Below are 25,470 nucleotides of genomic sequence, written 5' to 3'. Positions count from 1 at the left end.
ATTGTACACTTCTTTCAATTCTCCTCTCAGTCACCTTTGTTCGAAGAAGATACCTCCATACCTCTCTCGTCTAATCTCTGTCCTGAGATCCCTCAATTCTTCTGCATTCTCTCCAGGACTTTTATATCTGCCCTAAATGCAGATAATCAGAATTAAATCCAGTTCTCTTGTGTTGTCTATCTGATCTTATTACCAGGAGAGTGCTGTATTTCTGAATGCAAACGTTCCACAAAGTATCAATGAGAATGTAGTGTCAGAGAGACATAGGGTTGTATAGCACAGAAATAGCCCTACAATTCATTATATCCACGTTGACCTTTTTGCCCGTCTGCACTATACCCATTTATACATACACTAGGTCTGTATCTTTCCATGCTTTACCTGAACAAGTGCCTGTCGAAAAGCCTCTTAAGCATTGTGATTTATCCAATTCCACTACCTCCCCTTGGAAGTGAGTTCCAAATGTCAACCATTCTCTGTGTAAAAGAAAAATATAACTGAACTCTACTTTATAACTCTTTCCACTCACTTTAATACCTTTTAATACCGCTATCATGGAGGAAAGATTCTGATTGTTCATCCTTTCAATGCATACAACATGTCATCCCTCAGCCTCCTTTAGTCTGGAGAAACCAAGCCCAGTTTATCCAATTTCTCTCTATAACTAGAATCCTGCAATCCAGGCACTGTTTTGGTAAATCTCTGTCCTCTCTCTAGTGCAGTCGTATCTTTCCTATAATGCAGAGACAAGACCTGCAAACAAAACTCCACATCTGGCCTAACAAGTACTTTGTAAAGTTTCAACATGATGTCCCAACTCTTATATCCTACACCCTACCTCATGCCATATGCTTCTTCATGATCTTATCGACTTTTGTTTCCACTTTCAGGCAACGATGGATGAACCCTAATGTCCCACTGTTCATCAATATTCCTTAGTGCCTACTATTTACTGTATATGTCCTACCATTATTAGCTATCACAGAATGCATGACCCACACTTGTCGGGAGTAAATTCCATACGCCGACATTTCATGCAATTTCCCATCAGATCTGCTGTAGCCTTAGTGAATTATTCACTAACCACAGCACCACCAGTTTTCACATAATCTGCAAACTTATTAATCATACCTCCAGCACTTACATTTAAATGTTGTGATGTCTCACAAAGAACAAACATCTTGACATAGTGGAGGTGCCACACATCATGGACTTCCAATCAGAAAGGTATCTTTCCACCACCATCCTCTGCCTCCTGTCACCAAGCAAATTTTAGAATTGATTTGCCAGCTGGTCATGTGCCTTAATTTTCTGAGCTAGCCAACAATACTTCACATGTAAACATCAACCATCCCTGCCTTCATTGACCTTATTAGTTCATTAGTTTGTTATGTGGTGTGTTGTATGATGTGGGCGATCATGATCTTTCTATGACCATGATTGTTCTTGACAAATTTTTCTACAGACGTGGTTTGTCATTGCCTTCTTCTAGGCAGTGTCTTTACAAGACGGGTGACACCAGCCATTATCAATACTCTTCAGTGATTGTCTGCCTGGCATCAGTGGTCGCATAACCAGGGCTTGTGATATGCACCGGCTGCTCATACGACCATCCACCGCCTACTCCCATGGCTTCAAGTGACCTCAATGGAGGGGCTAAGCAAGTGCTACACGTTGCCCAAGGGGTTCTGCAGGCTAGTGGAGGGAAGGAGCTCCTAACACCTCCTTTTGTAGAGATATATCTCCAGCCCACCACCCACAACTTTATTAGTTTCCTCCTCAGAAAAAGACAATCGATTCAGTGGAACAGGATTTCTCCTGGACAAAATCAGCTCACTCTCCCTGAACAGTTCTGCCTTTCCAAATGATCCTGTGTCGTAGGCTATTCGCCAATGATTTCACTAACACTGATTGACCACTCACGGCCTGTTGCTCTTCTTAAATAAAAGAACAACATTAATCATCCTCCAGTCTTCAGTCACCTCAAACACGCCCAACAAAGATGGAAAAGTCTCCATCTTGGCCTTCACTATGTGGTAGCCAGAGGGGCTGTTCCCTGAGGATGTTTCCTGGACATGAGAAAGAAGGGTTTGAGCAGGGCCCATTTGGAGATGGGAGGCTTAAGTTCGCTCAGGTTCAGCAAATGAGTCGAAAAGGAGTGACTCGTGGCAGTTTGAGGATTTCGGCAGTGACCAATCAGCGTTCAGGATTGATTGGCAAGAACAACTTAAACTAAGGCAGGGGCAAACAGCGTGGCCATTGTGGGAGCAGCTAACATTAGAGAGGACTGAGTTAGAGTGGGGATTTTGAGGCCTTAGCTCTTTGAGACTAAGCGCTATGAGTGAAACTGAGAAATAAGAAAGGTATGACCACGTTACTGGGGCTGTAGTACACACCACCCAACAGTGGATTTAGAGGAACAAATTCACAGAGAGATTGCAGACTGTTGCAAGAAACGTAAGGTTGTTATCGTAGGTGATTTTACCTTTATGCATGTTGACTGGGACTCCCACGCTGTAAAAGGACTGGTTGGAATAGAGTTTGTCAAATATGTTCGGGAAAGTTTCCTTAATCAGTATGTAGAAATCTAAATGATAGAGTGTGTGATACTCGATCTGCTAATAGGGATTGAGGCAGTGTAGGTGACAGAAGTTTGTGCAGGGGAACACTTTGCATCTGGTGATCATAGGGCCATTCGTTTCAAAGGAAATATGTAAAAACAGAGTTCTGGTTTTCTGGTTGGAATTCTAAACTGGACAAAGACCAATTTTGATGATCAGTTAGGACTTGGATTGGGGCAGTCTGTTTTCTGGCAAAAGTGTCCTTGGTAAGTGGGAGGCTGTCAGGATGCTGGAGCAGGGATCCAGTCGCAGACCCAGTACTGTGCACACAGTGATATTAATCGAGTAACAAATCCCGAGGTGCAAACAAGGTCAGCGTCAAAGTTCAGGCAGAGATCAAAACATCCAGAGAAATCCAAAAACCAGAATCGGGAAACAGGTCGAGTCGCTATTCAGACGGACAGAGTACAGGTATGAATACTGGAAAGGTTCAGGAAAACTCACTGGCACAATCTGGCAGAACCCAGATGAAAACACAGGATTGAAATGCACTGAGCAATAAACAGAGAGGCAGATGATAGGTGGAGCAATGAGACACAGGTGACAGCAGAACAGGTAATAATGAGAGACAGGTGAGAGACAGAGTACTCAGTAATACAGGGGCCGGAGTAGATTAGGAACGTGTCAGGAGCACGTGCGGCATGAAAATAAACAAGCACATGGCAATACAAAATCATAGACTGATGGCTAGGGGGAAACACACAAAAAGACGGTTCAACTGGAGGTGCTGACAGAGGCCTTCTTAAGTGAATTTTGAGAGTACAAAGCTTGAATGGGTATGTCAGAATAAAAGGTAAAAATAACAAGTGTAGGGAACCTTACTTTTCAAGAGATATTGAGGCCCTGGTTAAGAAAAAAAAGAGGTGCATAACAGGTATAAGCAAGTAGGAACAAATGGAGTGCTTATGGAGTATAAGAAATGCAAGAGAACACTTACGAAAGCTATCAGGAGGACTAAATGAAGGCATGAGGTTGCCCTAGCGGACAACATGAAAGAGAATCCTAAGGGTCTCTACAAATATGTTAAGAGCAAAAGGACTGCAATGGACAAAATTGCTCTTCTGGATGATCAGAATGGTAATCTATGTGTGGAGCTAAAAGAGGTGGGGGAGATCTTAAATAAATCTTTTGCATTTGTATTTACTCAGGCGATGGACACAAAGTCTATCGAAGTGAGGCAAAGCAGCACAACTTATACAGATTATAGAGGAGGAGGTGTTTGCTGTCCTGAAGCAAATTATGGTGGATAAATCCCCAGGGCCTGACAAGGTGTCTTTCAGACCCTACCTGAGAGAAGTGCGATAATTGCCAGAGCCATAGCAGAAACAGAGATATTTAAATTATCCTTGGTGACAGGTGAGGTTCCAGAAGGTTGGAGGATAGCAAATGTTGTTCCGTTGTCAAGAAAAGCTCTAAAAATAAACCAGGAAATTAGGCTGGTGAGCCTGACATCAGTAGTTGGAAAATTACTGGAAGGTATTCTGAGGGACAGGATATGTTAGTATTTGGATGGACATGAATTGGATAAGTATAATCAACATGGCATTGTGTGTGTTAGGTCATATCTAAACAGTTTTATGGAGTTTTTCAAGAAAGTTACCAGGAAAGTTGATGAAGGCAAGTCAGTGGATATTGTCTACACGGACTTTAGCAAGGCATTTTCCAAAGTCTCACATGGGAGGTTTGTCAAAAAGGTTCAGTCACTCGGTATTCAAAATGAAGTTTTAAAATGATTAGATGTTGGCTTTGTGGGAGAAACCAGAGAGTGGTAGTAGATGGCTGTCTCACTGACTGGAGGCCTGTGACTAGTGAAGTACTGCAGGGATTGCTGCTGGGTCCGTTGTGTTTGACATCAATATCAATGATCTGGATGATAATGTAGTTAATTGGATCAGCAAATTTGCAGATGACCCCAAGATTGGGAAGGCTATTATGGTTTGCAGTTGGATCTGGACCAGCTGGAAAAATGGTCTGAAAAATGGGCAGATGGAATTTATTACAGACAAGTGCAAGGTGTTGCACTTTGGTGGGATCAACCAGGGTAGGTCTTACACAGTGAACGGTAGGGCACTGAGGAGTGTAGTAGAACAAGTGGATCAAGGAATACAGGTCCATAATTCATTGAAAGTGCTGTCATGTGTAGATAGGATTATAAAGAAAGGTTTTGGCACATTGGCCTTCATAAATCAAAGTACTGAGTACAGGAGCTGGAATATTATGTTAAAGTTGGAGTATTGTCTGCAGGTTTGGTAACCTACCTACAGGAAAGCTGTAAATAAGGCTGAAAGCATACATGAAAAATGTACAAGGATGCTGCCATGTCTGGAGAAACTGAGTTATGAGGAAAGGTTGAATTGCTTAAAACTTTATTCCTTGGAACGTAGAAGATTGAGAGGAGATTTGGTAGCAGTATTTAAAATTATGAGATGGGGTAAATGCAAGCAGGCTTTTTCCCACTGTGGCTGTGTTGGACAACAACAAGAGGTCATGGGTTAAGGGTGAAAAGTTTAAGGGGAATATGAGGGGAAACTTCTTCACTGAGAGGGTTGTGAGAGTGTGGAATGAGCGGCTAATATGGTGGTGCATGCAAGCTTGATTTCAATGTTAAGAGAAGTTTAGATAGGTATGTGAATTGTAGGGGTATGGAGGGCTGTGGTCTCAGTGCAGATTGATGGGAGTAGGCAGTTTAAATGGATTGGCACAGTCTAGATAGGCCAACGGGCCTGTTTTTGTTGTACTTTTCTCTGACTATATGACTCCAACAGTGCATAATTTTGAACCGATGAATGATTTATCAAGGGCCAGAGATAGCTCTGTGTCCTGTGGAGGGTAAGAGACAAGTAAAGGCTGATGGATTGGCAAATTATGTAAACATATGATAAAATCAGGTCACAACTCATGTATCAAAGTTGAATACAAAGTATAGCTTTACAGCAACTCTGATGTGGCACTTTATTGAATAGGTTTCAGGTTTCATATGTTATAGCCTGGGATTGACTCATAAATTTGGAGTGACCTTAGTATGACAAGGAAGTTGTAAGGCCTTGGCTGGTTCCAAGGAATTCTTTAGTAAAGGGCTTATAATTTAGAAGAGGTACTTTTCTTTCAATCTGTCATTCTACATCTGCAGGATGTCACTACTGCACCAACTTTGAACTCTTGTTTCATTCTTCGACTGCATCTCAGCATGATAAGTGGAAATTCAGTCCTTTTGTAGTGGCAAGTGCCAAAAACCTTCCTTCTAGTATCTTTTGATTAAAACAAGTTTGCTCAAAATAAACCCCCCAAGGTCTTGCTGTTCCTCCACTCCACTCCCTTTTGCCTTTTCCTTTTGAAATACCAATTTTAATAAATGTCATTTGTTAAATGCCATTTATTTGTTTGAGTGACCAGTTTCTGCAGGTAAGCCCCTTAGACAAATAGAGCATGAAATGGCACTATCCAGAGAGTTGTGGGATCTGTTTAGTGATGACTTGTTGTGCCTCCCCAAATGCCATACTGCATGGTTTTCTGAATTATATTCCACTTGCCAGTTTTCTGCCTAACTGATCAAGTTATTGATAAATTTCCCTGCAGTCTGAAGCTTTCCCCTCACAGTCAATCGTATGTTCACTTCCTGTACCATCACTGGCCATCACTGGCAGAGATCTTACGAGGGTCAAAGGTCTGAGCACTGAGCCCTGAACCCTTACAAGCCTGATGATAATTGCCTTCCAGTCACACCAATACTCTTATTTTTATATTCCTTCACACAACAAAGGAGACCATCCATGAAAAATTTAAATTTAAAATGGGAAATCTAAAATAAAAACAGCAGATTTTGGAAAAACTGCACAGGGCAGGCAACAGCTGTGGGAAAAGAAGCAGTCAGGGAGGGGCTGTTCGGCCCATTGATACTATCTTGACTCTTAGACCAATCCTGCAATATCTTTTCCGCAGTAGCATACCAGTTAGTGTGACACTATTACAGCCTGGGCCATCGGAGTTTGGACTTCAAATCCAACATCTTCTGTAAGGAGTCTATACATTCTCCCATTGGAATGTGCTGGTTTCCTCTGTGTCCTCCAGTTGCCTGCCACGGTGCAAAGACCTGACAGTCAGTAGGTTACTTGGTGATTGTAAGCTGTCACATGATTAGCTTAGGGTTAAATTCCATGTTGCCTGGCAGTGTGGCTCAAGTGGCTGGAAAGGCCTCATCCATGCTGTATCTCTAAATAAATAAATCAATATTCCTCTGCACCCTCTTTCTCATGTCATTCCATTTTGCCTCCTGCTTTTGAAGGGATATTTGATCCAGCTTGCCACAGCTCCTTGGACTTTTTGATTAGCTCCCCCCATGTGGCATCTTGTCAAGGACCTGATTTCAAATTTTGTTGAAAATTTTGATCAGAAAGCTGTTCAAAATAGCTTCTTATTCATTTTGATCACCTCATCCTTCTACCTTCAACCAATCAGCCCTGTAATTTGACGAAGTCTCTAAACCGTTTTGTTTCGACAGATGGAAGCAATCGTCATGAGTTTTCAGTCTAGCTCCAGCTCAGAGTTCATTTAATGGTATAGTTTGGCACTTTGCCAGTTAGTTAATTCTAAGTCAGACAATATATGAGTGAAGAGACAGGTTTCAGTCTTGTTCTCCAACAGTCTAGGTAACAGGATGAGGTTTATTGTTCTTTGACTGTGTGAGTCTAACAGCTCAGAAATGGATCCTTTGGCCTACTGAGTTATCACCCACCCATCTAACACAGCACTCATCCCCATTCACCCCACCACTGAGTCCATTACTGATGAAGAGTCGGGGGGTGGGGGAGGTGGAATGGTAGCTGAGCCAAGACCAGGATGTCAGGCTCAAGGGGCCAGCTGCCAAGTCTCAATGTAGGTTCTCGACTTAAAATGTCAATTCCTTCCTTCCTACTGGTGTTGCTGAAGCTGCTGAATTCCTCTGTCTGTTTGCTCACGTCCCTGTTGTGGACGTCCGTGTCGCTCACAACCTGGACTCAGCTGCCGCCTTTGAACACTCAACAGAGCTGCACAAGTCTAACTGTCCCTGATGGACAACCTGTTAATCAATCGCACTAATAGCATTTTATTCCCCCCCACCCCCGTTCCCATCAGCTGTCTGAGGCTCCACCACACACCTACACATAAGGAGCAGTCACAGTGGCCACCTCACCCACCAGCCCTCATGTCTTGGGGATGTGGGATTAAAGCAGAACAGCCGGAGGAAACCCATGCACTCGGGGAGGGGATGTGCAAACTCTGCGCGGGCAGCCGATTGAGCCCAAGGTAGCAGAGCTGTGAAGCAGCATAGTAACTGTACTGTGTCACAAATAAATGCAATTGGCTACGGGACTTTGATAAGAGTTGTAGGATTTCTGAAGAAATATCTTGGTCCACGGGAATTCATACAGACTTGGCAGGCTTGACCTGCTTGACAAATGCAGCCCAGATAGCAACAATACCTATTGACTTTCAAACATGCTTCATACTTAGATGACAATACTTCTGTGCCAAATGTGATTCATCATCCATTGGTGTGTTGTGACACAGTCAATAGAAATCCAATAAGTAGGCAAAATGCAGAAAGTAAATTATTGTTCATCTGACACTGGGGGAATTGTTAGTGGTCACCTCACACCTACTCCTTCAGCCAGAAGCTCTGTATTAGGACCAGTGCATTTTGTGATATGGATTGATCACCTTGATTTTGGGAATACACAGCTCAATTTTGAGGCACAAAATTTGAAGACTCTAAACTTGAAGTTGAAAGAGCGAGGAGGAGGATCAGAGACAATGCAGGCCAGTGCAAATGGGCAGTCTCAGGGTTAGTGAGATTTTGAAGAGAAAAATGTGCAGAAGTGAGATAAATGTACATTTTTGTTGTTGTATGGAAGTGGAGAGATCCATGATCACAAGATCACTGAAGGAAGTAAGCCTTCAAAAAGCAAAAAAGCTTTTGGAGATCTGAAATAAAAACAGGAATTGCTGGAGATATTCACCCTGCAGAGAGATCACATTGACCCATAGCTCTATGGGTCACTATTCCAGCATTTTCAATCTTCATTGCAGATGAAACTCTTTAACGGTCTCACATATGGAATGGTCGTATGCAAGTACTATTCTGATCCGTTATAAACAACTGGCTGGACTCACTAACTCAACTGGAGAACCTTGGTAGTTCTTCCTGACATTGAAATGGGAACCGAGCAGGACCAGAAAGAGTGGAATGATTAGAAAATATGACATTGTATTAAAACTAAAGGAAGATGTAAAGAGGTATTCAAATAGTGCATGGTGGTGAATCTTTTCCCTCCATCAGAAACATGGTAACTAGCAGATGGAGAGAGTCAAATGGGAATACGGAGAGGCTAAGTGAATGGGTAAGTTAATGGGAAGAACAAAGAGAATAGGAATCAACGGGTCATTTTTATGACTAGCCTTTGACTAGTGACTAAAGCGGTGATAAATAAGAGCTGAAGTCCCAATGTTCACAGTCCCAGTAAATGATGCCGAGCAAAACGTCTCCAACTTATAGTTGAAGAGACAAAGCTGAGTTGAGTTCTGAGGAGAATGTAGAGAATCAGAACAGGTGGACACATAGCAGATATGCAAGGATGTCCACGTTGGGACTTTAAAGCTCCTTGGTTCCTCTGCTGCATAAAAAGGTGTCGTTTAAGTGAAAGAACTTGTTGATTTATGCACTGTAAAAAGCAACAGTACATGTAGTTTTCACACCCCTGTCAATGAGATTCCTCATCAAAATTACAATTAAGATTTGTCTTTTGCAATCACAAGCCAGAGAAAATCTGCAGATGCTGGAAATCCAAGCAACACATACAAAATGGTGGAGGAGCGCAGCAGACCAGACATCATCTGTGGAAAGAAGTACAGTTGATATTACAGGCCAAGACTTTCAGCTGTTTTCTGACAGTTGCCCTTGTAGTTTTTTAGTCTGCATTTAAGCTCCACACTGTGGGACAACTTAAGCATTAATGCCGGTAATTCACCACTAAGGCACACTACGCAAGGTTTAGAGATGGTGGCTTTATTAGTTAATAATTTACTTAAAAAATAGAACAGTCACTGCAATTCATACAGTGATAAGAACCGTGCTTCCTAACAGAGTTAGACTGAAGATAGTATTGAACAAGAATGTCCAACATACATTGGCCGTGATCACTTTTGTATTGGCGTCAAAGTGAATGGCAGAGCTCTGAAGTGTGCAGTAGAACAAAGGGACCCAGAAGTACTGATCCATAATTCCTGAAAGTAGCGTCGTGATTCTGAAATAGGGTCATAAAGATAGCTTTTGGCACACTGGCCGTCCTGCTACAAAGGCTGTTGTGTTATGTTGAAGACATTGGTGAGGCTGAAATTGGAGTATTGTGTACAGTCCTGGTCGCCCTACCTAGAGGAAAGGTATCAATAAGCTTAAAAGAGTGCAAAGGAAATTTACAAGGATGTTGTTGGGATTTAAGGACCTGAGTTGAAGGGGAAAAGATGAATTGGTTAGGGTTTCATCACTGGAGTTTAGCAGAATGAAGGATATGAGTATTACAGAAGTATACAATTTATGAGTGGTATAGATAAGGTAAATACAAGCAGGCTTTATCCCCAGAGGATAGGTGAGACTAGAACTAGAGGTCATAGGTGAAATACTTACAGGGAACCTGAAGGGAACTTTCTTTTGTTAGAGGATGGTGGAGCTGTCAGCAGAAGTGGCAGATCCGGATTCAATCGCAACATTTAGAATATAGAACTCGTTGTCAGCAAAAAAAACTGGAGCAACTTTTCTTTTTGTTTTGTTATATCATAAGCCGTGGACAAAATAATGTTATACAAGTTGCATGTGCTTTTCACAGACACACCACTGTGGAATTTTCTCAGAACTTTCACCTTATCTTGTATAGATAACGTATGGTGTTTGTGCTTTACACCACGAGAAGCACTTCCTTTATTCAATGAAGGACATGGACTGGGGCTAGATGAGGTTATGAAAATAATTACAGAATAACACCAGCTTCTTTTAAAGAATGTGCCAACAGCTGATTCTGCTAATGGGCCACCAAAACAGTGGCAATGGGTTGGCACAGCGATGCGGGAAATTTGAAATTAGGCTGGTGAAAATTATGTCCCAAACCAGCAGTGGAACCAAATTACTGATTGCTGGGTTTGAGGTGGATGACCTGTATTTGAATTAGTTAAATGGTTTTACGTGTTTTGTGCTCCTAATAATTTTAAATGCATCTAATATGCACTTAAGTGTATTCAAGAAGCATTCAAGTGTATTCACAGTTTAGATAACTGGTGCATTTTAGACAGCAGTTAGGGCTTTCTGTGAGTGGAATTTGTTCCACATTCTCCATCCTTTCCCTAATAACATTTCCATTGTGGGTGGCCCAGTTATTGTGCAAGACATCAGTGTGCCTGACAGAAATAGTTTCTCTGCAGATTCCACCGGAACTGTGGGACCCACAGCTACCACGTGAGACATGCACACCTCGCTTAAAGCAAAGACGAAGTTAAACCGACATTTAGGGATGCCCATGTCTTCGTTAGAATTAGTTTAAGATTTTGAAGTTAGAAAGTATGACATTGGCGATGGATATTTTTTAAGTAAAGTGCAGTTAAAGCTGCTTTAAAAAGGCACTCGCCACAGCTTCCGGGACTTCAGTTTTTCCTCGACCATTGGGAAGTTTTCTTTTGTATATTAGCCCATATTGCCTCTTACCTGTTAGTACCTGTGGATTCTCTACAGTGATCAGTGAAATTTGCCCTTCCAAAGTTCCCAAGCCATGCCATGCTCTTGAATTGGAGTTGGTTCATCATTGTCACATGCGCCAAAATAGAGTGAAAAGCTCGTCTTGCGTACTGTTCATGCAGAGGGGATTATTACTCAGGGCACTGAGGCAAAACAAGAAGAATAAAGCATAACAGCTGTAGAGAAAGCGCAGCGCAAGTAGACAATATGCTGTAGGATCATTACGAGATAGATTGTGAAGGTCAAGTGTCCATTTAATAGTCTTAAAACAGACTTTCAAATGCACACACCTTCATATTGTGGTATTAAAGATGGCATCAGTCAATCACATTTATCAAGTGCTTCACAAAGTAATTTCACAATATACTGAACTATTATTACAATTTTTGAGTATTTAAAAAAATTGTGAACTGCTCAGCAAAGTGTTTGCTTGAATGCAACTTGAATGCATTTAAAGCTGCTTTAAAAAGGTACTCCAACTGTTGATTCCGAAGTAAAGCTACTGGTTCACATGTAATTGAGAATCTGCACTGGGCAGCACTTGAAGATCTAATTTTTTTTTGCCTGAAGAGACTTTATTTTTCAGGTTTTTGCTCAAACTCAGTTGCAATTTGCTCACTTTCTTTGCAATGAGAATACAGTGGATTCTGGTTAATTGGGCCACCGGTTAATCAGGGCAGCTGCTTACTTGGACCAACTCTTAAAGAACGAAAAGCTAACCAAGTATATAATCGGGATTCCCTTCATTTATTTGGGGCACTAAGCCACTTAATTGGGGTAGGAGATTGTTGCCGAACAGTTTCTAACTGGCGTGTGCACTTGGGTGGCCGTTACACACTACACAGTGCTTAGAACAAATAGTTTTTAAATAGCATTAGTTGTGTGTATTTCTGTCACTGATCATTGGCAAGAAATAAATAGTAAGATGATTCAGAACCGTTTTGCTCACTGCAGTTTCAAGCTCTCAGGCTTGGAGATGCAAGAAATGGCTGGGGGTGAAAATGAAAAGATTTCACTGCTTCAGCAAGTTAGGGAGCTATGGAGAATCTGAAGATATCAGCATTCATCTTGAATGGTACAATGAAAATAAAGAATTGGAGGATGCAATCGTCAATGGCATTGTATGAAGGTGGTCCGTAATCTGCAGTGCACAAGTCTGTGCTGATTTGTTCATTTATTGTCAATCAAAAGAATGCAATAGTGCCATGTATTTAATACTTAAATAATATTTGAGTCATCTTGTATATACCAGTATATGGGTTGATTAAGCATTCTTGGTCATTTAAATAATTAATTACATGATGATGACATTGACTAATTAATTACAGTTTATATGTAAAATATGTTAATTGCATATGTCATCATGTTACCACATGATACGTGTGTGCCTCCCTTACAAAGACAAAGCTAAACCAGCATTTAGGCCTCCCATGTCTTCGTTAGAATTAGTTTAATATTTTGAAGTTAGAAAGCATGACATCGGTGACGAGGTATTTTTAAAATGAACCCAAGATGGCCACCGAGCTGTTAAAGTGCAGCAGCACATTCAAATTTAAATAAACACAGCGAGGAGCATTGAGTAAAATACATAGCCCAGCACATGCAGACAGTTGAGTTAAAAAACAGCAGCACAACACATCTTCTTCGGAAGAGAGGAGACGATCAAGTTTAAAAAAAGTCAGAAAATGGAAGAAGCTCATGGGTTCATAAAGTGCAAGGAAGAATTCCAGGCTTCATAGAGAGTGAGTAATAATCATTAGAAAAAATCAGAAATGGCTGGCTACATCGGAAAGATTGATGTCTGATTTCACAGCGGGTAATTGACTCATGCATACTGAACTATTGAAACAATATTTTGAAGCAAGTGAAATAACCAATGAAAAATGAGTCCCTGTTTTGCCATACACACAAAATGCTGGAGGAACCCAGCAGGTCAGGCAGCGTCTATGGAAAACAGTCAATAGTCGATATTTTGAGCTGAGACCCATCAGCCCTGATGAAGTGTCTCAGCCTGAAGCATCGACTATTGACTCTTTTCCATAGATGCTGCCTGACCTGCTGAGCTCCTCCAGCATTTGTAGCATTTTGTGATTTCAAGTATCTACAGATTTCTTGTTCTCGGCCTATTTTGATAAAAGCATTGGCTTCGAAGTTTAGCTGCTCCAAAAATAAAAATGATGTTTGGTGCTTTTGTAAAAGTAATGCAGGAACACTTAGAACTGAAGCCATTGTTGATTGCCGTACACTTTAGGTTTCATAAGCTGTATCAAAAGGAAGGGGAGTCCATTTCAGCATATCTGGCTGAATCGACGGGGTTGTCTGAGCGTTACCAGTTCAGTAATGGGCTTAATGATACAGTAAGATATCATGTAATTTTTGGAACCTTCAAAGAAAGCATTCATAAACAGATCCTAACTGAAGCAAAACTTACTTTCAGAAGTATAGTGGAATTTGCTGTTTCAATGGAAACCACCTTCAGAGAGACAGTTGAGTCGCAGTCAGGAATGAAGGTGAGTGTGAATGGAATTGCAATGTCTGAACAGAAACCAGCCTGGCCGAGTAAATTGTGTTACCATTGTGGCAGGGTCTCATAAACACCAAACAAATGCAGTTTTAAAGGTGGAACTTGGAGAACATGCAACAAAGTAGGGCACATTCAAAGAGCATGTTGGGCAGATAAAAATAAATGGACTGCACAGAGAAGAGAAAAGATAAAAAGTCAAGATGCGGTTTCAAAAAGAGCACTAATCGGAACACTGTTGATGAAAACTCTGATGCTGATGAGAGTGACACAGGATTGTGTGACCTTGAAATTTACTATGTGAAAACTAACAATAAACAAGCAATATATTCTTTACACCAGAAGTAAATGACAAATGAATTAAAATGGAACTGGACACCAGTTCAGCTGTTTTGGTCATTGCACAAAATGAGTTTGAATGGCATTTCAAAGATACCAAACTGAAGCCTGCAGATATCCGACCGAGATCTTATACTGGAGAAGGGATAACTCCTGCTGGAATAACAGCAACTAACAAACCAGATTAAGCTTTTATGTGGTTAAAACAGAAGGAACAGCATTGTGTGAGTGTGATTGGCTGAGCCGACTACAACTTGATTGGAGAACCATCCACAATTTGCAAGTCACGTCCCCTGCAATGAAGCCAGCTGAAAGTGACTTTAAGAAAGGTACTAGAAGATGCCACAACTGTCTCCATGATGAACACCATGAGCTGTTGCCAAATAGAAGACAAACTAGTGTTGATGCAAACCCCTGTGCCTCTGGTTGGAAGGCATATTGAACCAAGGAAGGACCATGTTGCTCAGAAGAATCTAAAAGTGACAGAAGCAGTGGTCTGACTAAAACAGTTTTTGTAGGCAACATATCTAAGAGAGCTTCTGTTATGTTAATCAGGCAGTTACTTGTGAAATGCAGCTTGGTTTTAAGCTGGGAGAGAGTTCAACAAGCTTCAGGAAAGTTGCAAGCGTTAGTTTCTGTGAGTATAAAGAACAAAGCTCGACTCTGTGTGCATTAAGGTTGTTGCATGAACTTCAAATGCAAGACAAGACAAAAACACAGCTTGTAATTGCAAAGACCAAAGCCCAACTGCCAAAAAGCCAAAAAGAAGAGAATCGATAAAGAAACAAAAACAGAGGATTCATCGGATGATGCAAACACGAGGAAATCTGCAGATGCTGGAAATACAAGCAACACACACAAAATGCTGGTGGAACACAGCAGGCCAGGCAGCATCTATAGGGAGAAGCACCGTGGACAAGTAGTATGTTCGTCAGATGATGTTGTGGATGAGAAAACCAAGAGGAGAGGTCAGATTGTAAAGGAAGCAATGGAAGGATTAATAAGAGAATACTCCAGTGAACTAAATGGCTCTTCCCAAGATCAAGATGCACAAACTAGAAGAAGAAAAAGGAAGGAGAAGAAAGGTGCCCAGTGCTGTCAGAACCACTTCCTGCAGTCCCAGAATCAACTCCTACAACCACCACGGGGGAGGTCCCAGAAACTGAGATTGTTCACAGCCACAAGTATCACCTGCCAAGCAGTATGATGCGCCTACCCCATCTTTGTCAGGAAAGACATTATCCCACAAGAGTAAGAAAGCCTCCTCAGCAATTTAAATCTTAAAGCCTGAATGGGACAATTTAAATTTACTATGCTGTGGATGTCTGTACATAGTAGCTGTATCATAGAGTATACTGTGTATATAGTTGTGATGCATTCTCCATTGCGTTGAAGTTTATAGATAAGCAGGGAGGAGGAGTTTTGTGTATTTAGTATTTCAATAATATTTAAGTAATCTTATATATAAATTGATTAAGCATTCTTGTTCACTTAATTATTTAAAACTGTACTAATTGTTTAGATCATCATGCTATCATATGATATTTGTGTGTCTTGCCTAAAACAAATACGAGGTTAAACCAGCATTTCAGACTCCCTTGCCTTCCTTTCAATTATTTCAATATTTTGAAGTAACAAAACATAACAGACAGTGTATGCTGAACTCCTCCATCGACAGCTATTAGGAACTAATACACAGTTTTATAATACTACAGTAGTAGCGATAATGTTCTGATGTAAACACAAAGTATACTGCAGATGCTGTGGTCAAATCAAGACGTACAAACAAGCTGGATGAACTCAGCGGGTCGGGCAGCATCCATTGAAATGAGCAGTCAATGTTTCCGGCCAAGATCCGTCTCAGCCCGAAACATTGACTGCTCATTTCAACAGATGCTGCCCGACCTGCTGAGTAAATGTTCTAATATGTTCTGCATTTCATTTAAATGCACAATTTGTTTGTTAAGTGGTAGTTTGTCCTTTTTTTAATGCCTTTTTAACTATTTCTTTAAAACTTTGGCTAATTGGGGCAGCACACTCTGATGTGTCCCAGTTAACCATAATCCACTGTATATTGATTTCTTGAAATGTAATTAACTTTATTTTCACAGTTGAAAATGGGTTTAGAATTAGTCAAGTATTCGTAATACGTAACTATTTCAACAGTTAAAAATGTTTGATTTTTTTAATCATTGAAAATAAAACATTAAAACATTTATCACTATTATTTATTTCACTGGTTAGGTCCTTAGTACATTTTAATATTAATGTTTAAAAACTTTTGAAATGTCTGTATAAACCAAGTTTAGCTTGTAGAACTTCTTCAAACTGTTGCAAACATCAACAAGCAGTACACAGGTATTTTCTATCTGGGGGAATATTTAAGGGCAGAAAATTAATTCTGACCTGCAATTACAATTGCAGAAGATTGACCTTGCTCAATAATATCAAGCTTTTAAACACAAAGTACGCTGCAGATGCTGTGGTCAAATCAAGACGTACAAAAAAAGCTGGATGAACTCAGCAGGTCGGGCAGCATCTTTTGAAAGAAGCAGTCAGCGTTTCAGTTTGAGAGCCCTCTTCAGTCCTGACGAAGGGTCTCGACCCGAAACAATAGCAAGCTTTTAATCTGCATAGGTTGCCTTAAGTTAATTGTAGAGGTTAAAATGACAACTCAACAAGTAAAGCTCATGAATCTTTGATTGAACTTATTTGAGACTCAAGAAGAAACACTTTTGCGTGGACACCAAAGACTGCAGATGCTAGAATCTGGAGATTTGCACTTCATAAGGTTCTGTTCTGCTTTTGCTCATTTATATCCATTCGAACCATCTCGGACACCTTGTTGTAAGGTCGATGGTTCTTTGGTCTGAAGTAGGACCAACCAGATTATTTTACACAATGCAAATATCAGGGAAAATAAATTGAAGAGAGTGAACAAAAGTTTCAATTAAGGGTGAGAAATAATGAGTGGAGTTTAGAAAAGTTGTTTAAATTTTGTTAAGTTAAAAAACATCCAGCTACAACTTCAGAGCATCCCAGGGTACTTTAAAACCAATCAAGCATTTCTGAACTTTCAAAACTGTAGGAAATATGGCAACTGGTTAGTAGTAACAAATAGGAAAGGTGCATTTGACCTGAATCAGACCACTTGTTTCAGTGATGTTAATGAAGCATAATGGTTGATTAGGTTAACAAAGGATAGTTCCTTTAATCGTCCTTATGGTATATCTAATGCTTTCACTTGAGAGGAACTTCAGTTTAACATGGCACTTGAGAGTGCTGCACTCCCTCAGCAGTGGGCTAGTTTTGTGTGCTCAGCTGGTGAACCTTAATCTCCTTACTTTGCCATAGCTACCTTGAGCCCCCACATGCGGAAAAGTTAACTTACTGCTGCAGAGCAGTCGTGAGGTTAGTTTCAACAGTGTAACCTTAACATGGTGCTTGGACGTTATTGTGTATTTAATATTTCAGTGATATTTGAGTAATATTGTAAAAATATTGTGTTTTGAAGCATTCTTGTTAATTTAAATAGTTTGTTATGAGTTATATATAAAAACTAGTGAATTGTTAACGTCTTTTATGCCATCACACCACTTGCGCTTCACTAAAGTAAAAATGAAGTTCGACTACTATTCCCAGCTCTGTGTTTTTGTTTTTAATTAGTTTTATGTTTTGGAGTTACAAAACAGCAGTGACGATGACTAAGTTTTAAATGACTCTGAGACAACTTCCTACCTGTTGAAGTGCAGCAATAAGACTTTTGAGTTAAACAATCACCGCACATGTTCTTGGAAGGGAAGACAGAGCCGAGTTTTAAAAAAGACAGAAGATGGGCAAGTCCAAGGTTCATAAACAATGAGTACCAGATGATAATAATATTAAATAAAAAGAGCAGACATGACTGGCTACATTGGAAAGATTGACATGCTTGATATGACAAATACCTGGATATTAAAAATGGAGAAATTTGAGCATATTTTAAAAAAAGTGAAAAAGCCAATGAGATGCAAGTACCAATTTTCCTGAGTGCATTGGGAATAAAGGCACAGAGTTTGCTTTGAAGTTCAACTGCTCCATTCAAACCAACCAAAATGAGTTTTCCTGCTTTTGTGAGAGTAATGCAGGAAGATTTAGAATAAAAACCATTGTTGATTGCAGAAAGCTTTAGGTTTCATCAGCTGAATCAAATGGAAGGGGAGTCAACTTCAGCGTATAATTGAAGACATTTTCTGATCAATATCAGTTTGGTAATGGGCTTAATGATGCTCTGAGAGATCATTTAGTTTCTGGAATCTTACAGGAAAGCATTTAAAACAACTCCTAATTGAAGCAAACTTATATTTAAAAGGACAGTTGAAGTAGCTGTATCAATGGAAACCACAGAGAGAGATGCAATTGAGTTGCAACTAAGAATGAAAGTGAGCATGAATAAAATTGCAATGTCTAAAAAGGAACCTGCATGGTTGAACAATTTGTTTTACCGTTGTTACATATATCAGACCAATGCAGGGTTAAAGTCGAAACTTGCAGAAAATGAAACCAAGTAGGACACATACAAAGAGCATGTCGGGCAGACAAAAATAAATGAACTGCACAGGGAAGAGAAAAAGATGAAAAGTCAGGTTTCAGTTTCAAAAAGAGCACTAATCTGCATGCTGGTGATGAAAAATCTGATAATGATGAGAGTGACACAGGACTAGATAGTCTTGAGATTTGCAGTGTGAAAACTAACAAGAGACACACAATATGGCTTACACCAGAAATGAATGGAAAGTTAATTAAAATGAAATTGGCCATTGTCCCAGCTGTTTCAATCACTCCACAAAATGAGATTGAATGGCATTTCATTGATACTGAACTAAAGCCTACTGATAGCCAACTAAGGGCTTATACTAGAGAAAGGATAACTCCTGTGGAAATGATGTTCATGACAGTGAAATACAACAATCAAAAAAACACATTGAGCTTGTAGGTGGTAAAAACAGGAGGAACAACATTGTGGGGTGTGATTGGCTGAGACAACTACAGATTGATTGGAGATCATCCACTATTTGCATGCCACAATCTCTGTAACTGAGTCAATTGAAAGCAACTTGAGAAAGGTACAGGACATGCTACAACTGCCATGCTGTACACCATGAACTGTCAACTAAAAGGGCAAATAGGTGTTTTGGGTCACCTTTTGTGCCTCTGGTTGGAAAGCACATTGGACCAAGGAAGGACCATGCTGCTCAGAAGAATTGTGAAAGTGACGAAAGCAGTGGACTGACTACAACAGTTTTTATAGGCAACACATCTGAGAAAAGTTCCGATATGATAGTCAGGCAGTTACTTGTAGAATGTGGCTTGGTTTTAAGGTGAGACAGAGTTCAAGGAGCTTCAGGAAAGTTACAAGAATTCAGTTTTTGTGAGTACAAAGAACCAGAATCTACTTTGCGTGCATTAAGGTCATTGCATGAACTTCAAGTGGGAAGCAAAAAGCTGCTTGTAAAACTAGATGCAAAGACCAAAGCCCGGCTGGATGAATGGAAGGCCAAAAAGAAAGGAGTCAATGGAGTTATAAGTACAGAAGATTCATCAGATGATGTGGATGAGGAGATCAAGGGGAGAGATCGAATTGGAAAGGGAGCAACAGAAAGATTAATGAGGGAATTCTCCAATGAACTCAATGCACCTTCCCAAGATCAAGCTGCACATCCTAGAAAGAAGAAAAAGGAAAAGAAGGAGGACGATGACATAAGTTCTATGGAATTGGAAGAGGATAAACTAAACCTAATTTCTCCAGAAATGAGCAAATTCAAAGATACTCACAAGTAACTAGAAGAAAAAGGAAGATGAGAAAAGAGAAGTTGGAAAGGAGAAGAAAGATGCCCAGAGTCGTCAGAACCACTTCCTGTAGTCTTAGTATCCCTTGGCTCTTAAAGATAGAGAATATTGGAGGTATTCAGCAGCCCAGGCAGTAAATGTGGTCTTGGGAATGGAGTTAACGTTTCAAGTCAAAGTATTTCTGTTACCTTACCTACCCAGCATATTGAGCATCTTTTTGTTTTATACTTCAGATTTCTTGCAACTTCAGTTTTTGAGTTTTCTCAGCTTTCCAAAACTAGTTTATCAATTGCTTGAATTACCCAGCTCCCACAAAAATATTATTGTCATTCTTCAGTCCTAGTCTGTTTTCTCCTGACACATATAGCATTAACACAAAGTAACATTAGTTCATTTGGAGAAAGCATTTATTACATCAAATCAGACTGAAGCAGAAAAAGCCATCACACCTTCACACTTACTCTCAACCAGTCAACCAGCTGATCTTCCACCAACAACCACTTCCTTTATTCATAGTTTTGCTGAAACCAAACTGATCATTTGAGATTACTGGTGGCAGTTTGGAACTTAATAAACTGGGATGTCTGGCATCTCCTTTAGTCTGTCTGAAAGCGCAGTAAGTGAACACAAGGAATCTGAGACATGAGAAGATGTGACGGTCTAGTGTGATCGTACTTCAGTTGGTGGTTGCATTGAGAATGGACAACTGTCTCTAGGCTTTCCTTCTCCAATCAGGTCCCTCTGTTCCTAAATATTCCCAAGGTCTTACCATTCGGGGTATATGTCTAACACTCATTAGAACCCAGACCCCTCACCAAGTACATCAGCTCACATTTATCAGGATTATATTCCAGCTGTCATTGCCCTGCTCAATTTGCCTGCTGTTCATCAGTGTTCTATAACCTCAGACTATCCTCCTCAATATCAACAGTACCACCAATGTTGGTTCTTTTACAGACTGACTAGTCATACCTTGCATATTCAAGTCCATATCAGTAATGTATACAGAAAACAGTCAGAGTCCCAACAATGATCACTGGTATACCATCATCTTCTTCAATAATCAAGTCAAGTGTCAATCCATTTTGCATCTCATGGGCTGTAATCTTCTGGCCTTCCTTGCATTTGGGAATTTATTGAAGGTCTTAATAAAGTCCATGTAAACCACATCAGGCAACTGCCTCATCAATTTATGTAGTAACCTCTTCAAAAAAAAAGTCAATTAAGATCGTCAGACAGCATCTCTCACCAACAAAACCCTTGCTGACTATCCATGACCAATTAAGGGTGGACTAATGCTGTTGCTAAGAATTTTTTTCCAATAATATCCCTGTCACTGATGTTTGACTAATTGGATTGTAGTAACCCAGATTATCTTTGCTGCCCTACTTAAATAAATGACTGAATTTGTTCTCTTCCAGTCAACTGCTATCTCATTTATCTTGTTCAGAGTACCAGCAAATTCCTCTCTTAGCATTCTGGAATATTCCCTCCTTTTACTCACTAAGACACCTTATACCTCCTTTTTAATTTTAATGTGCTCTAAATCTCACTATCACAATGGGAATACAATTGCCTTTCTCAGTGAGTACAACTGAAAGGTATTCAGTCAGTCTCTACCACTTGCTCTGGTGCCAGACATAGATTTCTCCTTTGGTCCATAATGAAACCCACTCTTTCCCTGATTACCATCTTGTTCCTTATAAAATGACTTGGGATTTTCCTTAATCTTATCAGCCAGTGATAGTTCATGGCCCTTCAGGATCTTCAGCGATGTGCACCAACCATACTGTTCCGTTATTTTCCCATCAAATTCTTCCTATCTCTTGCCACATTCACTTGTCACCTTTACAGCAACACGTCGGCCCTGAACTCTCAGTATTTCACTTTTAGAAGACTGCCACTTCCGTTTACCTGCAGACAGCTGTTCCCTGTCTGCATTTGCCAAGTCATGTCTAATCTTAATAAAAACAGCAGTTCCTGCTACTGTGTTATTCAACACACAAGCATTCCTTGTCCTCACTGAGATTTTTGACTCTTAAGCACTGGTTTGCCAAGTAAGGTTGGTTACAGCTGTCCTCAGCTCCTTAGGATCTTCATCTCCAACTTAAAACACTTTTTCTCTCTTTCCTAGATGAGAGGGCTACAACTTAAAATACTGACTCTGCTTCTGTTTCTGAAGATGGTCCCTGGCTGTTGAGTGTTGTCAGCATTTTTAATTTTATTTTAAAACTTTTATTTTAAATCTGAAACCCAACATTAAGATCAGCTCCTTTTTTTTTGTTCACATCCTTTTGGGATCAACTAGTGAGCAAAACCCTGAAGTGTCGGCCATCTCTCTGCCTTTGTTTTGTAACATACTAATTAATTTAAGAAACGAATTAACTTTCTTTTAGCACAAAACAAACAAAACAGAAACAATTTTACTTTTATTTTGCAGTGAGTTTGCAAAGGAAAGAGAAAGGGTGGAGAACAGACGGGCTTTTCTCAAACTGAGAAGACAGCAGCAGGTCGAACAAGAATTCAACAGGTACCTGCGTTGGATCCATATAGCTGGTGAGAACATGGATAATGTTTGAATCTGTGCACAAGTTCAGATCCTCAGACTTGTGTTGTCTGTAGGAGCCTTAGTGGCAAATTGCTTCTGGTTTCTTTGTGCTGATCACTTGCGGAAATAGAGTTGCTGGTTTCCAGGTTTATGTAATATAACTTATTAGGGGAAGTGAAGAAGAGATGGGAAGAAAGCAAGGGAAGTCAATAATTCAACTGATCCCACGTTTTTCCCAGTTTGCTTTTGGTTACAGAAGGAAGCACACTTGCATTTCTTGGTTTTTACAGATCATAGCTAACTAAATATAATCAAAGACCAACTTGAAAATTCTGGAGGATATTTTTGCATCAATGAAGCTCCTTGTGCACGATTAGTTTATAATCTTTTAAGAATACAGCTTTTGAAATACGGTTTTTATGTATCGACTGTTGAATGATCACATTTCTTAATCAAAGTTCAAAGTAAACTTATTATTAAAGTTAACATATACTAAGGTTCATTTTCTTGCAGGCATTTACGGGGAAAAAGTAATACGATAGAATTTTATGAAAAACTATATATAGACAGACAAAGACTGACAAACAACTAATGTGCAAAAGAAGACAAACTGTACAAATGAAAATAATACTGAGAACACGGATTGCAAAGAGTCCTTGGAAGTGAGTCTGTAAGTTCAAGAATCAGTTCAGGGTAGTCATGATGAAGTTCTCCACCCAGATTTAGGAGCTTGATAGTTGTAGGGTATCAACTGTTCCTGAACCTGATAGTGTCCCAAGGCTTCTATACTTCCTGCCTGATCATAGTAGCATGAAGAGGGTGTGCCCTGAGTAGTGGGCGTCCTTGATGATGGATGATGCTTTCTTCTGGCAGAATTCCATGTAAGTGTGTTTAGTGGTGGGAAGGGCTTAGTCTGTGATGGACTGGGCTGCACCCATCACACTCTGTAGCCTTTTCTCTGATTCTGGGCATTTTGCTTGCATGCCAGGCCATAATGCACCCCATTAGGATACTCTCCACTGTGCAAGTATTGAAGTTTATCAGTGCTTCTGATGATATGCTGAATGTATACAAACCTAAGGAAGCAAAGGACAACATAAAGAAATTGGTTAGCCTGAGATGTTACTGGAGCACTTGGCAAAGTAAACCTCATTTAATGAAAACAGAGATGGCAAAGGATAAGTTTGAATCTGCATCAGTTATTCATCATCAGTTTTGCCAAATTTAATATCAAAACTGCAAGTAGATACAATGACACAAGAGGTTCTGCAGATGCTGGAGATCACACATAACATGCTGGAAGAATTCAGCAAGTTGATCTGTATCCTTGGAGGGGAGCAAACAGTTGACATTTTGGGCTGCAATCCATCATCAGGACCAGAGAGGAACGGGGCAGAAACCAGGCTACAAAGGTCAGGGGAGGGGGTCACTGGCAGGTGACGGACAAGACCAGGTGAGGGGGGGGGAATGAAGTAAGAAGCTGGGAGGGACAGCTGGAAGTGGTAAAGGGCTGATGAAGAAAGATCTAACAGGAGAGAATAATGGATGATGGAAGAAAGGGAAGGAGGAAAGGAAAGGGAAGAGGGAGGTCATTGACAGGTGAGGAGAAGAGAAGGGGTGAGAGGGTAACCAAAATGAGGAATAGGAAAAAAGGGAGAATGTGGAAGGAGGTAGAGATTACCAGAAGTTAGAGAAATCAATGTTCCTGCCATCAGGAACAGATGAGATGTGAGATGTTCCTCTAACCTGAGTTTGACCTCGTCGTGCCGGGAGGGGAGACATGGACAGACATGCCAGAATCGGAATGGGAATTTAAATTGAAACTGATAGCCTCTGGGAGAACCTGCCTTTTGTGGAAGGCAGAGCGAAGCTGCTTGACAGAGCGGTTCCCACAACTGTGTTGAGTCTTACTGACGTAGAGGAGGCCACACTAGGAACTCTGCATACACCAGATGATCCCAACAGTCTCGCGGGTAAAGTGTCGCCTTACCTGAAGGGACTGTTCGGAGCCTGAATGGTGGTGAGGGGGAGGTGTTGCACTTGGCAGGCAGGGGAAAGTGACAAGAGGAGATTGTGGTGGGGGGGGGGGGAAGAATTGAACAATTGGACAAGGGTGACATGTAGAGAGGAAACTATGGAGATTAGGGTGGAGGGAGAGGAGTTTAGTGGTAGGATCCTGCTAGAGATAGTAGAGGTTAATGAAAAGGATGGAGTGGTTACAATTATTAATAACGGAAAATACCAACATTCGCTAAAACTTGATGGTATTCAAGAAATCCAAAAACAAAATAACAAAAAAAGTTGAAGCCCAAAATAATACAGTACATTGGAATATGCAGAAATGAATCAGGGCCTTTGACAAACATGAGACAATCTGCAGATACTGAAAATCCAAAATAACACACAAAAATGCTGGAGGAACTCAGCAGCACAGGCAGCATCTATGAAAATGAAGAAACATTTGACATTTTGGGCCATGACTTCTTCTCACACCGTATCTCCTTATCTGCTCATCATCTCCCTCTGGTGCTCCTCCCCCTTCCCTTTTTTCCATGGTCGTCTGTCTTCGCCTATCAGATTCCCCCTTCTCCAGCTCTTTATCTCTTCCACCATTCGACTTCCCAGCTCTTTACTTCACCCCTCCCCCTCTCCTGGGTTCACCAGTCACCTGCCACCTTGTACTTCTTCCTCCCCTCCTTCTTGGTCTGACCGCTTACCCCTTCCTTTCCAATCCTGTTGAAGGGTTTTGGCCCGAAATGTCGACTGCTTACTCTTTTCCACAGGTGCTGCCTGGCCTGCTGAATTCCTCCAGCATTTTGTGTGTGTTGCTTGGAGCTATTCATTATTTATTAGT

General features: G+C 40.6%; 1 protein-coding gene across 1 annotated transcript in view; it reads left to right on the top strand.

Annotated features, from left to right (window-relative positions):
- Positions 1 to 25,470, top strand: part of LOC132407260 (probable voltage-dependent N-type calcium channel subunit alpha-1B) — a 547,279-nt gene that overhangs the window by 254,824 nt on the left and 266,985 nt on the right. The window contains exon 6 of the mRNA XM_059993521.1: positions 22,509 to 22,624. Coding sequence (XP_059849504.1) covers positions 22,509 to 22,624 — 116 coding nt within the window. The remainder of the gene's footprint in view (positions 1 to 22,508; positions 22,625 to 25,470) is intronic.

Source organism: Hypanus sabinus, chromosome 18 (assembly GCF_030144855.1).
Source record: "Hypanus sabinus isolate sHypSab1 chromosome 18, sHypSab1.hap1, whole genome shotgun sequence".
Taxonomy (NCBI): domain Eukaryota; kingdom Metazoa; phylum Chordata; class Chondrichthyes; order Myliobatiformes; family Dasyatidae; genus Hypanus; species Hypanus sabinus.
This window is presented reverse-complemented; position numbering and strand designations above follow the sequence as displayed.